General features: G+C 37.1%; 1 protein-coding gene and 1 long non-coding RNA gene across 2 annotated transcripts in view; one reads left to right on the top strand and one right to left on the bottom strand.

The window, feature by feature from the left end:
- Positions 1–11170, bottom strand: part of LOC111754929 (uncharacterized) — a 72774-nt gene extending 61604 nt beyond the window's left edge. Inside the window, exons 1-3 of the mRNA XM_063249499.1 lie at positions 11079–11170; positions 10836–11009; positions 10550–10738 (exon numbers count right to left, since the gene is read on the bottom strand). Of these exons, the coding sequence (XP_063105569.1) occupies positions 10550–10738; positions 10836–11009; positions 11079–11170 (455 nt within the window). The remainder of the gene's footprint in view (positions 1–10549; positions 10739–10835; positions 11010–11078) is intronic.
- A 132-nt stretch (positions 11171–11302) lies between these two features.
- Positions 11303–12464, top strand: part of LOC106026084 (uncharacterized) — a 31277-nt gene continuing 30115 nt past the window's right edge. The window contains exon 1 of the long non-coding RNA XR_010047175.1: positions 11303–11751. This is a non-coding gene — a long non-coding RNA (uncharacterized LOC106026084). The remainder of the gene's footprint in view (positions 11752–12464) is intronic.

Genomic DNA, 12464 nt, shown 5'->3' with positions numbered 1-12464 from the left:
CCTTCAGGTCCACTGTCCCCTCCCCTGCTGCATCTCTCTCTGAAGGCCGCTGAGGTCACCAGCATATCAGCATGTGTCTGCATGTTGGAACCACTCCTCTTGTGTAGTGACTTACATCTCAGGGTGAAATGTCACCAGCTATCTTTTTCTTACTTATTGAAGTTCTCTTCAATATCTCCATTGGCTTAAATTCATGCTTCAGATTCTTCCTGTTTCCAGATGACTCACTTTCCTTCTTCTTGTCTTCCTCACTTTACTGTATTCCAGTGTCTAGATGGTGACTCTCCAAGAGGCGCTTTGTCTGCTGATTACTTTTTGACCATCTTGGTCTCCCAGGTCTTCTCTGTTTTAAAACTTTTATTAGGTGCTGTACAAGAAATATGGGTTACATTTGAATACACACAATACATGTATAGCAACTGTGCTCCAGTCACTTGGAATATGTTCTTTCATTCTCTTTTCCACTATGTTAACATATTTCCAACATACTTTCAATTGTTTTGTGATCTTAAATGTATTAAATGATAAAATTGCTCTCAATCAAATGACTAAAATTTTCTGAATTCCTACAATCAGATAACTTAATTTGTCATCTTATTAGACTATTTATTTTGGTTCTTGGTAACATGTCTTACTGTGTTATGCTTGAGTATCCTCCCTCTCCTATGTGCCCCAAAAGTTTGAGGATTTTTTTTTTTTTTTCTATTTCTGTGAAGAACTTTTTGTATTTTGATTGGGATTGTATTATATCTGAGTTGCATGACATTTTAATTCTTTCAACCAGTAAATCTAGGTTTCTAATCACCTTTCATATTATCTTGAAAATCTCTCATATGTTCTGTATTTTTCACTGCTGAGATTTTAGTTTTTAAGTTAAAATTAATCCCACATATTTGTTTTTTAGACCATTGTAAATAAAATCATTTTCTTGATTTGTTTCTCAACAAATTTGTTACAAGCATGCAAAACAATTTTTATGTTTGTCTGTTAATTTATATTCTACATTATTACTCAGTTCATTATGTTATCCCTTTGGAGATGTCTTTGTATTTTTGGACATACTAAATTATATCATCTATAAATAAGGATAAATTGATTTCCTCCTTTCTTGTTTGGATGATTGTTACCACTTTATCTTGCCTAATTGCCTTGGCTAGGTGTTCCAGGCCATTCATAAATACCTATGGGGAAGGTGATAGTCATTTTGCTGCACACACTGGTGTCATGGCTTCCAGTTTTTCCCCATTTAGTTCCATTAGGCTATTGAATTATTATACAGTTAATCTTTATTGTGTTGAGGTATGTTTTTTCTTACATAAAATTTTTAAGATTTTTCAAAATAATGAATGGAGAACTTCAGTGAACATTTTTTTCTGCAACAATTGTTATCATTTGATTATCTTTCCTTCTTTGGTATAATGAAGTATATTTACCAATTTGTGTTTGTTGAACTTCCCTTATATAGTTTAAATAAATTCTCCTTGACAACAGTGTACAATTATTAACTGTTCAGCCAGCTTACTTGCATTATATTTAGAATTTTTACGTAAGTGTTCATCAGAGATATTATCTTGCAGTTTTACTTATTCATAACATTCTGATCTCCTTTTGGTACACATGTAAATTTGACATCTTAGTGTGTTTTTGGAAGAGATTCCTGCCTTTCAATATTTTGTAGTAGTTCAATTACTTTGAATGATATAAAGTTGATCTGAAAGATCAACTTGTTCTTGACTTTTAAGATTTAGATCTAAAATGTCCTTCAGTTCTCACACTGAAAGGTGGGACCAAGTCAAAGGGGTGGGTCACTGAGGGCAGAGCATGTAAGGGATTATTTTTGTTGTCTGTGGCTCCTCTCTTCTCTCTCTCTCCTTCTTGACTGACCTAAGATGAATTGTGACCCTCTACCTTGGCCCTTCCACCATGTTTTCTGGCCTTGGAGTCACCCAAATTTGAACTGTTGAAGAAACTGTGAGCCCACTAAAATTCTGTACAGATTTAAACAGACTTGAACAGGCTAGCTTTCTGAGAAGCTTACTTTCTTCAAATTGTGATTGTTGTATCTTGTCCCAACAACAGAAAAGCAACTATTACATGGCCTTCATTTTTGAAAAACCTCATTGTAGATTAAGTACTATTATTACTCATTGGCCTGTTCAATTTTTGTTTATATTCAGGTTATAATTTTGGTTGGTTCGATGCATTTTAAAATTTATTAATTTCTGTATTTTTAAACTTATTGGCACTGAGTTTTTAAAAGTAGTTTTAATGATTCTTCCTGTTTCTCTGATATTAGTTGAGTATTAACTTTTTATATATGATTTAGTTGAATTTCTCTCTTATTCTAGTTAAAGTTTTATCTTTTCATACAGCCAGTTTTGTGATTACTTGATATTTGTATCATATCTATATATCCTTTTTCATCTACTGGTTCTCTGCTTATTATTTCTTTCTTTCTACAATTTTGGTTTAGTTTGTTCTTTCTTTACTACTTTCTTTGGCTGTTTCTTTAAATTACTTTAAAGTTTTCTCTTATTTTGGATGTAGAAATTTCTTTCTATAAATTGTAATATTGCTCCTTTAGGAGTCACTAAATTTTGGCTCTTAAAATTTTCTATTGTAATTTCTGCTCTCTGCTGAAACCCCTGAATACTATGTTTATTATCTGTATTTTGACCCTTGGTTTTTGATAAGAATAATGAATGAGGCTCTACTTAGAGTATTTTAGAATGCATCTGAAAACATTTCTGGACGTCTTCCACAAGCCTGCTTCAAAGACTTGAACCACTAGGTTTGATACAGTCACAACAACAATCCTACTTTTGGTAGAATTTTTTTTAGCATTAATAAATTCTGTTGACACTGAAACATAATACCTGAAACACAAAGCATAAAGGAAAACTGATTTAATTTAGTTCCTGTTTGAAAGTATCCCACTATATGTGCACGAGGGACTGAGACAATAACATTATGACAGGAGGGCATGATGGCCAACATGCTTAGTTCACAGTTGTGAGAAGCAGAGCAGGGAAATAGTGCCAGTGAGAAACAGGTGACAGGTTTTTACCCTTTCAGCATTGTATATATAGAGAGTAAATTAAAATTTCATTAGGCTTTTTTTATCAGTCCCTTAAGATATCAGATTATGCCATCCCAGGTGGACCAAGTCCATCTGCTTTCTTCAGGAGTAAATAATAGGACAGAAAAAAAAAAACCAAGGTATCTGAGACACACTGAAAAAGAAGAAAATATTTATGAAAATTATATTTTTCACTTCTAACCCAGTCAACTAATATTTATGTCCTTTTACTAAATTATTATATGTTTATTATACCTTTGGTAATAAAAGTAGTCCTAGTTTGTTGTTTGGTGTAAGAACAAAAGGATCTGTGCCAGAGTTCTCCCTGGATTGAATTATGAAAGTTTTCCTCTGAATATAGTAACAGATCATGATGACACAAAAAGATGGCCAAAGGAATCTCTTACATCCTAGAATTTTCTCTCATATCTCAATTGTGGACAAACACTCCGGTTTCTTTTAGTATGTAGATAAAAATTTATCAAAAGCAGAATATCCTAACATTTTGGGATTATTTGGAGAAAGAAAGAGCTCAAAATAGTAAGTAGTGGTTTTAGATTGCAGTTCAGTGGATATTTGTGTTTATCCTGGTAGAAACATTCCTCCTGAACTATGTCATCCAAGCCAAAAGACCATGAATTTATGGAGACAGAAAAGAACAATTTTACTAAAGGGTCTCTCACTGTAGTGAATGGTCCAATTTTTGTTGTCTGACTTGGATCCTTGTGATGAATAAAACAGCACCATTTATTTGGTATTAACTCATAACCTATAAAATCTTTTGCAGAATTTTGTGCTATACCACCAGTGAGTCACTACCTAGCTTTTCCTGTACTTGGAAGGTCACTCCTTCTAAGTGACCAAGCATTGACCTTCATAAGGTCACTCCTCTCTTGCATCAAACTGACTTCTTCAAAATTATGGAAAATAGTAATTCAACAGGTAGGAGCTAATTTTTGCATCTCATTTGCTGTGATTTTTTAATATGAAAGCAATTAAATTTGAAAATAAAAATGGATAACTTATTGGTTAGAAATTTAACATTTTATAATTACTGTATGAAGGTATAGCAAGTCCGTATTTATGTGTCATAGTCAATTGTTTGTTACTCTATCAAACATACGAGACAGGGTAATTTTATCTTCTCCAGTCAGAAAACCTAAAGAGTCCAAAATCAGGTATTCCTATGTGTGTGTTATCAAGATTTGGTTGGACCCATGTTGCAGTGGATCTTCAAAAATGCAGAACCAATGTGTTACAATATCATCAGGGCATCTACCAAGATTCCAGAGAAACCAACAGGAGGCCAGGTTGAAGTTTGAATGCCAGCTTGGAATGCCTGATGGGTGGTGTCTAGCAGAGTTACCGGCGTCAGGTCTCCACATCGGCCCTGTTCTCCACTGGGCTCGCTGACCCCTGACTTCAGTGCCACAACTCCAGGTCAGGGCAGCAAATTCAGGTGGCTTCAGGGAGAGCACTGTGGCTGCTAATCTTAGCTGCTCAGATGGTGGCCCCGGACCATTTCCTTGACCAGCTCTTTCCCTTTAGTTTCTTCTTCAGTAGAGAGAACCCATCTCCCTCTGTCTGCTTGTCTCCAGGATGTTTTATTCCTCCATCTGAATTGTTTTTCTCAGGAAACTCTGTATTTTGCTGCTTAATGATCTGCCATCTTTAGCTCCACCCCTATTGTTTCAAATATATCAAATGCACTACAATTTTGTGACACTTATGTAATTAAATTTTAGGTGTCATGAAAAATTCCCATAATTTATAGTTATTCTGACTTATTGGTCTAAGGAGCTTTTTCATAAAGACCATACTGAACCAGGTGTGGTAACACAATTCTGTAATATCAGCACTGAGTGAGACTGAGGAAAAGGAATAACAATGGATCAGAATAAGAAGATGTGAGAGTTTGCCAATGATAGAGTGCCCTAATTTCAGCTCTGATACCTTAAAACAAAACAAAATGAAACAAAAAAACAAGATTCTATTGTTTATGATAAGATCCTACTGCGATTCTTAGGTACCAAACTGACCATGATACTACTATTAGCATTATTTTCAACTTCAGAGTTCTCAAATTTAAAATATTTTTTCATTTAATAGGGAAATTCTTGGTGGTAAAAATTGCATAATCACATTTAATCCATAACATATCTATCTAAATGGATAAGTCATGGAACTACACCTTTGAGTCTTACCCCTGAAAAATAGCTCAAATCAAGTGTCACATTTTAATTATAAGTTCAGAGGTAATTCACTTGATTTTTGCCACATGCTATTTAAAGACATTGGTAACTTCATGTGAAAACAGTCACATGCTGCAGAACAGTGTCTGGTGTACAGATTAGCCTCTTCTAAAATGAGAAAGATTAATGTTACAACAGAGAACATTAACAGAATAAGATGAAATGCTAGTTCAATGATACTTCTCAAAATTTAGCACTCACACAAACATCGAATGAGGAGAAATAAAATTAACCATAAAAAATAATATCATGTTCAAATTCAAATGCTACTTTAGAAATAGTTCTTTAGGTTTTTATTGTCAAAGTAGGATCTACTGTGGAGTTGAAGCTTCAGAACCTGTTACCGAGATTGATGTGCAGGGGTATCACTGGCTATGGGGTCCCAAATTGCACCTCAGAGAAAGAAATCATAAGAGCTTAGGCAGGAATTAAGCCATGATTCAGGCACAGCACTGGTCCTAAGTGATTTCATGAAGAAAATTTGATAATAACTTTGACTGAAAGCAAATTACTTAGCTTTCCATACCATGTGTCATAAGTTGAATGTAAGTCATAGCTCAAAATGTAATACTTTCTCTCTAGACTAGTAGAAGAGGTGTTCATCAGAGAACAAAGACTTTTAATTTGTTGAGCATAGAATGGAAAACTGGAAACTATAACTCCTTCAATGTCATCAGGGTGAGAATAAACTTATACGAACCACAGTAATCCCCCATTTTCAGACGTTTGTTTTTTACTTGAGAGGAAGACACAGCACTATGCAATTGCCATTGAACATGGTAACTGCTGCTCTCAAGGAACTAACTCTAAGCTGAGTTCACAACAATATCTTTGAGGGTCTTCTACTGTCCTATATGAATGTCAACTTCTTGAGTTGTGGCATGCCATAGGAAAAGTAGAACCTATAAACACACATGCTGTAGCATTTCTCAATTTTATAAAAGAATAGCCTTGATCCATAGTGATGATATCTAGGATCTCACACCAGAGGACTAATTAAACTTCAGGTGCTCAAAGCTGGAAGGAACTGTGGTACTGCCAGAAAGAAGTGGGAACAAAATTGAACTTCACTTAATTATGGTCACTTCAGTCTGACATGCCGTCCATTTTAGTATGGAAAGGGCCCAATACAACTAACATCATCAAGTGACATTACTGGTTTTTGAAGGGACGACATGAGGCCTTTGTTGCTGGTAAGTCTGCCATTGGCAGAAATAGCAGTTTTATCAGTTAAAGTTAAGTTAAATTCAAACATATTCTCTGCTTTCTGTTGATGAACATATAGGCTGCTTCTAGGTTTAACCATTAGGGGTTTTGCTACTGTGAACACGGGTAGGCCTAGATCATTCCAATGCCATGTCTTTAATTCTTTGGGGAAAGACAAAGGCTCTAGAAGAACTGGATCAAACATAATTTCTATTTTAAGTTTTATAGAACTCTCCATACTGATTTCCATAGTGGACATACTAGCTGTATATTGCCACCACCAACAAAGAAGTGTTCCTTTCCACACACAGCCTTAACAACATTTACTATTGGATTTCTTGTTGATAGATATTCTTTTGGTATAAGATGAAATTTTAGTATTTTGATTTCTACTTCTGGATTGTCATTTAGTTCACAGAAAATGCTATGGCCTAGATTCCTTCTTCAGGTTTACAGCCATTCTTTACAATACCATTTGATGAAGAGGCTATCTTTTCTCCAGCATATGTTCTTGACTCCTTTTGTCAAAGATCAGGCTTCTGAATGTTCCTTGGGTTGTTTTTGTAACTTCTATTTGGTTATATTGATCTACAGCTTTGTTGTTATTGTTGTTGTTTCTGGGTTTTTTATGCCAGTTCCATGTTGTTTTTGTGTGTCAATGTTTCTTTGTAATGTAACTTGAAATCAGAATTGTGGTGCACTTTGCTTTTTTGTAACTCAGAATTGCTTTTCCTATCCTGGGTCTCTTCTAGTCATCCATGAATTTTAGGATTATTTATTTAGGTCTGTGAGGAAAGCTCTTGGCATTTGGAGTGGAATTATTTTAAGCCTACACATCTGCTTTGTAAATGTGGAGATTTTGACAATGTTGTCTCTGGAAGACTCCCCAAAATCTTTTAATGCCTTCTTAGGATTAGCTGCTAAGTATTCAGTTATTTCTAATTTAGCATGAATGGTCTTGTTTCCTAATTTCTTTCTCATTGGGTTTGTTATTGGTGTACAAGAGTGCTACTTACGTGTGTGAATATTTTTAACCTCTTGTTTATTTATTTGTTCCTTTTCTTTTCCTATATGTATCTCTTTTATTTTGTCCACTTGCCTCATTTTTCAGGTTGCAAGTTTGATTACTACATTGAACATGAGTAGTGTTAGTGGACATCATTGTCTTGTTCCTGATTTTAGAATAAAACCTTTCAAATTTTCTTCCTCCTAATGTGATCTCAGCAGTATGTTTTTGATGGCTTTTATCAAATTTAGAAAATGTCTTTCTATAACATATTTGCTTCAAGGTTTTTATTAGAGCAGATGATGCATTTTTAAATTAATTTTCTGGGTCTATTGAGATGATCATGTGATTGTTTTCCTTGCTTCTATTTATGTGATGCATTGCATTTAGTGATTTGTGTGTGCTGAAGTATTTTAGCATCCCGGGGATGAAGTCTACTTAATCCTAATGTACGATCTTTTTAATTGTTGCATTCTGTTTGCTGGCATCTCATTAAGGATCTTTATATTCATTGGAGAAATTGACTTATAGCTTTCTTTTTTGTTGGGTCTTTTCTGGTTTAAAAAAATAAAAGATTATGTTGGCTTTCAGGAATAAGTCTGACAGTACTCCTTCTGGCATAAGTTATTAAATAGCAGAATATTGACTTTCAATCTTCCATGGAGTTATTGTAAAATTTAATGGTGAGTTTTTGGATTCCTTGTAAAATCTTACTTGGTAGGTTTTTTTTTTTTTGTTTTGTTTTTTGTTTTTGTTTTTTTTTTTTTTTACTGCCTCAATTTTATTGTTTGTTACTCTATTGTTTAACTTTTAAAATCTTTTTGACCTAGTTTTAATAATTAATATATATCTAGGGATCCATTCTGTTGTCTGGATTCTCCCGTTTGTTGGGGTTCAGAATTTTGAAGTAGTTGCTAATAATTTTTTATATTTTGTGTTGTCTATTGTGATTTCCCTTTTTTCATTTCTAATTGAATTGATGCACATTTTTCCTTTCCTTTTTCCTGGCTAAGTGCCTGTCTGTCGAGTTTATTCTTTTGAAGAATCAATTTTTTGATTCAGTGATCCATTTCTTATATTTTAATTTGAATTCCATGAATTTCTGCTTTGCTATTTATTATTTCATTCTTTGCACTACATTTCTAGTTGTATTGTTTTTCTTTTCCTAGGATTTTGAGGTACAGCATTAGACTAATTATTTGGGTTTATTCTGTTTTTTTAATATGAGCATTCACTTCCTTTTTAGGACTGTTTTCTTGTCTCCCGTAACTTTGTTACGTTTTATTGGTAATATTGTTTGATTCCAGAAGCTACCTAATTTCTTCAATTTCTCATGTGACCCATCAATTATTCAAAAATGTTTCATTTAGGGGGCTGGGGATTTAGCTCAGCGGCATAAGCACCTGCCTTGCAAGCAGGCGGTCGTAAGAGTACCCATAAAAATGAAAAAGACAAAAAAAAAAAGTACCCTGGTACCCATAAAAATGAAAAAGACAAAAAAAAAGTTTCATTTCATTTCCATGCATTTACATAGTTTGTTTGGTTCTTTTTTTCCTTTGATTTTTAATTTCCTTGTACTAGGATTCAAAAATACACAAGGGATAATTTTGACTGTTTCTATATTTACTTAAGCATGTTTGTGAGTTAGTAGACACCCTGTTTCTAAGACAGTTTTGTGTGCTGCTTAGGAAAGCATGTATTCTGTTTCTGTTGGGTAGAACACTCTGTAGTTATACCTTAAAACAATTTGTTCAGAAACATGCATCAACTGATATTTGTATGTTGATTTGTCTAGCTGGTTGATATGTGTATTTATGATATTGTTGTATTGAATCTCTCTCAATATTTTTGTTGATAATTATTGAATCTCTTATGTCCAGTAGTATTTGTTTTATGAAGCGGTCTGTGTCACTATATGGTATGGATACATTTACAACTATTATCTCTTCTTATTGATTATTCCATTAATGAGTATCTAGTGACCGATGCCATAGATAATAACATTTGGAATCATTTCTCTTATTAAAAATATATTATACCAACCTACATCACAAAGTAAAAAGTTTTAGTAGAAAATACTATAATTTAAAAATATTTTTTCTAAAGTTTTTGAGTACAAATATCATTATAGTTTCACTGTTGGTTATATTTTTGGTGTCACGATTTGATATATTCAAAAATTTTCTCAAATAGAAGCACCAATGTGAAACTGATTTTCAAATATAGTGATATACTTTTAAAGCACAGTTGAAGGGCCAGCAATACATCTCAGTGGCTCAGCAGTGCAGCCTGGCAAGTGCAAGGTGCTGAGTTCAATTTTTAGTACCAGCAAATAAATAAACAAAAATAAAAAAGACTTGTCACTGTTTATTCCACCATACTTTTTAGGAACTCATACCACAATCACTTTTAAACATCTTAGAAACTCATGTTCCAAATAGGAATTCTTGGAAGGATGCCCATTTGTTTTTGGAGGATGTTCATCTGTTTTTGTTAGAAAAGAATGAAACACCTCTGAGTTTTAGTTCCTTATGTGACCCTTAAGGAGATAAGTAAACTTTGCAGTGACTAAAAATTATTTTTCTCAATGTTTTGACTTCCTTTAGCACATTATTCACATTTGGTTTTATTCATGGGAAAAATGCTCATAGAATTTAATTTTTCTGGCCTACTACTTTCTATTCTTTTATATATTTTCCAAGTAACTAGTAAGTACAGAGCCTGCCAAAAAATAAAAAGATACATACACAAAGACAAAAAACTTGTATAAATATTTTAATGTAAAATTATTGAGACACAATGAGATTAATACAAGTTACCCTTTACCTCTAAAATTAAAAGAGGTATTTAAAGTGGTGGTCCCTACCTTCCAGACATTTTTTAGCATGGCAAACTTAGGTTGAGTGACCTTCATCATTGAGATTGCTAAACATATGTTTTAAATTTCTTCTCTAAAGGCCAGAAGTGTAATGGGTTTTCTGCGACATGTTTTAGGGTTCCGCATACCAGGATAACGCTGATGAAAAAGCATCATACTGAGAGGGGAGCCGGGAGCTGAGCCGCGCGGAGCCAGCCAAGCCGGAGAGCAGCGCCCGCCGAGCTGCGCTGCACGCGAGCCTGTGCCCTTCCTTGAGCCTGTCCCGGTCCCCCGCCCAGTGGCCGCAGCGCAGCGCTGACGTCACCGCGCTCGCGGGGCTCCCGGCAGCGGGGAGCCGGCCTTTATTTCTCGTGGCAAAGTCAGTCCCCTCTCCCTCACCCTTCCGCCTGGCCCCGGCTCATGCGCCCCCCTCACCTGTCTACCTCCGTGTTTTGCTCCTGAGGGCGTTGCAGGGTGGGGGCGCGCAGGGAATGGCCCGGGGTGCAGCTGGGGGTGTCTGTGGGCTCGGGAAAGGGCGGCGGCGGCGCGCCTCGCAGCCGGGGGTGGGGGGCGGAGGGAGGCGAGGGGGAGGGGACCCCGGGTCCGAGGCTGAACGTGCGGGGTGTGGGAACATCCCGCGGAACCCAGGGCACGCGGAGGGCGCGGGCAGGGGCTCACCGTGTGGTCCCCCAGCCTCCGCCCGCGCCCGCCCGCGACTCCCTCCAAAGCTCCGGGAACCTCGGTGCTCTCCGCGGTCGGCAGCGTTGCATGGAGAGAAAGGCAGCGCCGAGGCCGCGCGCTCCCGCTCCCCCCTCTCCCCAGGCTCCCGCGTCCTTCCTCCTCCCCGCCAGGCTCCCGTGTCCTCCCCCCCCCCCCCCCCCCCCGCCCAGCCAGGCTCCAGTGTCCTTCCCCCTCCCGCCCCCGCCCGCCAGCCACACCCCCAGGGCGGGGTGCGCGCTCACCGGTGCAGCAAACTTGGAGCAGGCTGCCGGGTCCGTGGGGAGAAACTTGGGTTGTTGGAACTGGAAGAGCATCACTCTTCGGGTCCTGGAACCTGGGAGCTGCTAGGGCGGCCGACCTCTCTGGGCAGTGGAAGAAAGCCAGCTGGGCTTGGAGAGTCCTGGGGGCATGGGGAGAACCTGCCTGCCGCAGTGCCTGGGGCGAGGATTGCAGCGGGCCTGGAGGCCCACAGTGTCTTGGTCACAGAGCTGCGGCGCTAGGGATCCGAACCTGGTGGAGTCCCAGGACTGATCCCTGGACCGGGACCCTTGGGGCCTACCTAACATTTTAGGGTGGTTATCTTGGAGATGGTACATAGGACCTGGAATTGTCATATCCATTTCTTTGGCAGGTAACAGGAAGAGACACTTTCTCTGTCTCTCTCGCTCTCTCTCTCTTTTTTATGCTTTAAATTTCATTTGGTCAGTAGTTTGTTGACTGCAAAGGTGTTTCAGGTTTTTTGATTTGCCTTAAGTAAAAATGATAGACAAACTTATAATACAGGACCATCAGAAAACTTTTATTGCTAGTGTTTTTTTTTATTAGTCATTGAGAAACTATAAAAATATTATGCATATATTACTTCCTTTAGATTTCTTAATTCTTATTCAAATCATTATATCACAGGTTCAGTGATTATCTGTGTTTTCTGAAGGTGGGTTGTGTCAGATTTTGTTGCCTTGCCCAAATACTAAAAAAAATTAGTTGAAATGGAAAGACATTTTTGTCTCATGGCAGAGGTTTCAGTCAGATGGTTCCATTGCATTAGGACATTTGCAGGAATATCGTGGCAGGGTCATGGTAGAGGAAACCTGCTTCTCTTATGACAGCCAGAAAGAAGAGACAGCAAGATCCAGACAGGAATGAGGTAGAGACCAAATACACCCTTCAAAGCCAGTGACCCCAGTCACTGCTTTAACTAATTATTAATTACTATAATTCCTAATAAGATCACTCAGCTAATTAACTCCTCAATGGATTAATCTACTTGATGAAATTGGAGCGTTTATGATCCATATATACATTGGCTTTGAACACTCCTAATTAGGGATTAAACTTTGAAAA

The sequence above is a fragment of the Cavia porcellus genome, unplaced genomic scaffold (genome assembly GCF_034190915.1).
Source record: "Cavia porcellus strain 051 isolate PalLab524CR breed Dunkin Hartley unplaced genomic scaffold, mCavPor4.1 scaffold_5, whole genome shotgun sequence".
In the NCBI taxonomy this organism is placed as follows: domain Eukaryota; kingdom Metazoa; phylum Chordata; class Mammalia; order Rodentia; family Caviidae; genus Cavia; species Cavia porcellus.
This window is presented reverse-complemented; position numbering and strand designations above follow the sequence as displayed.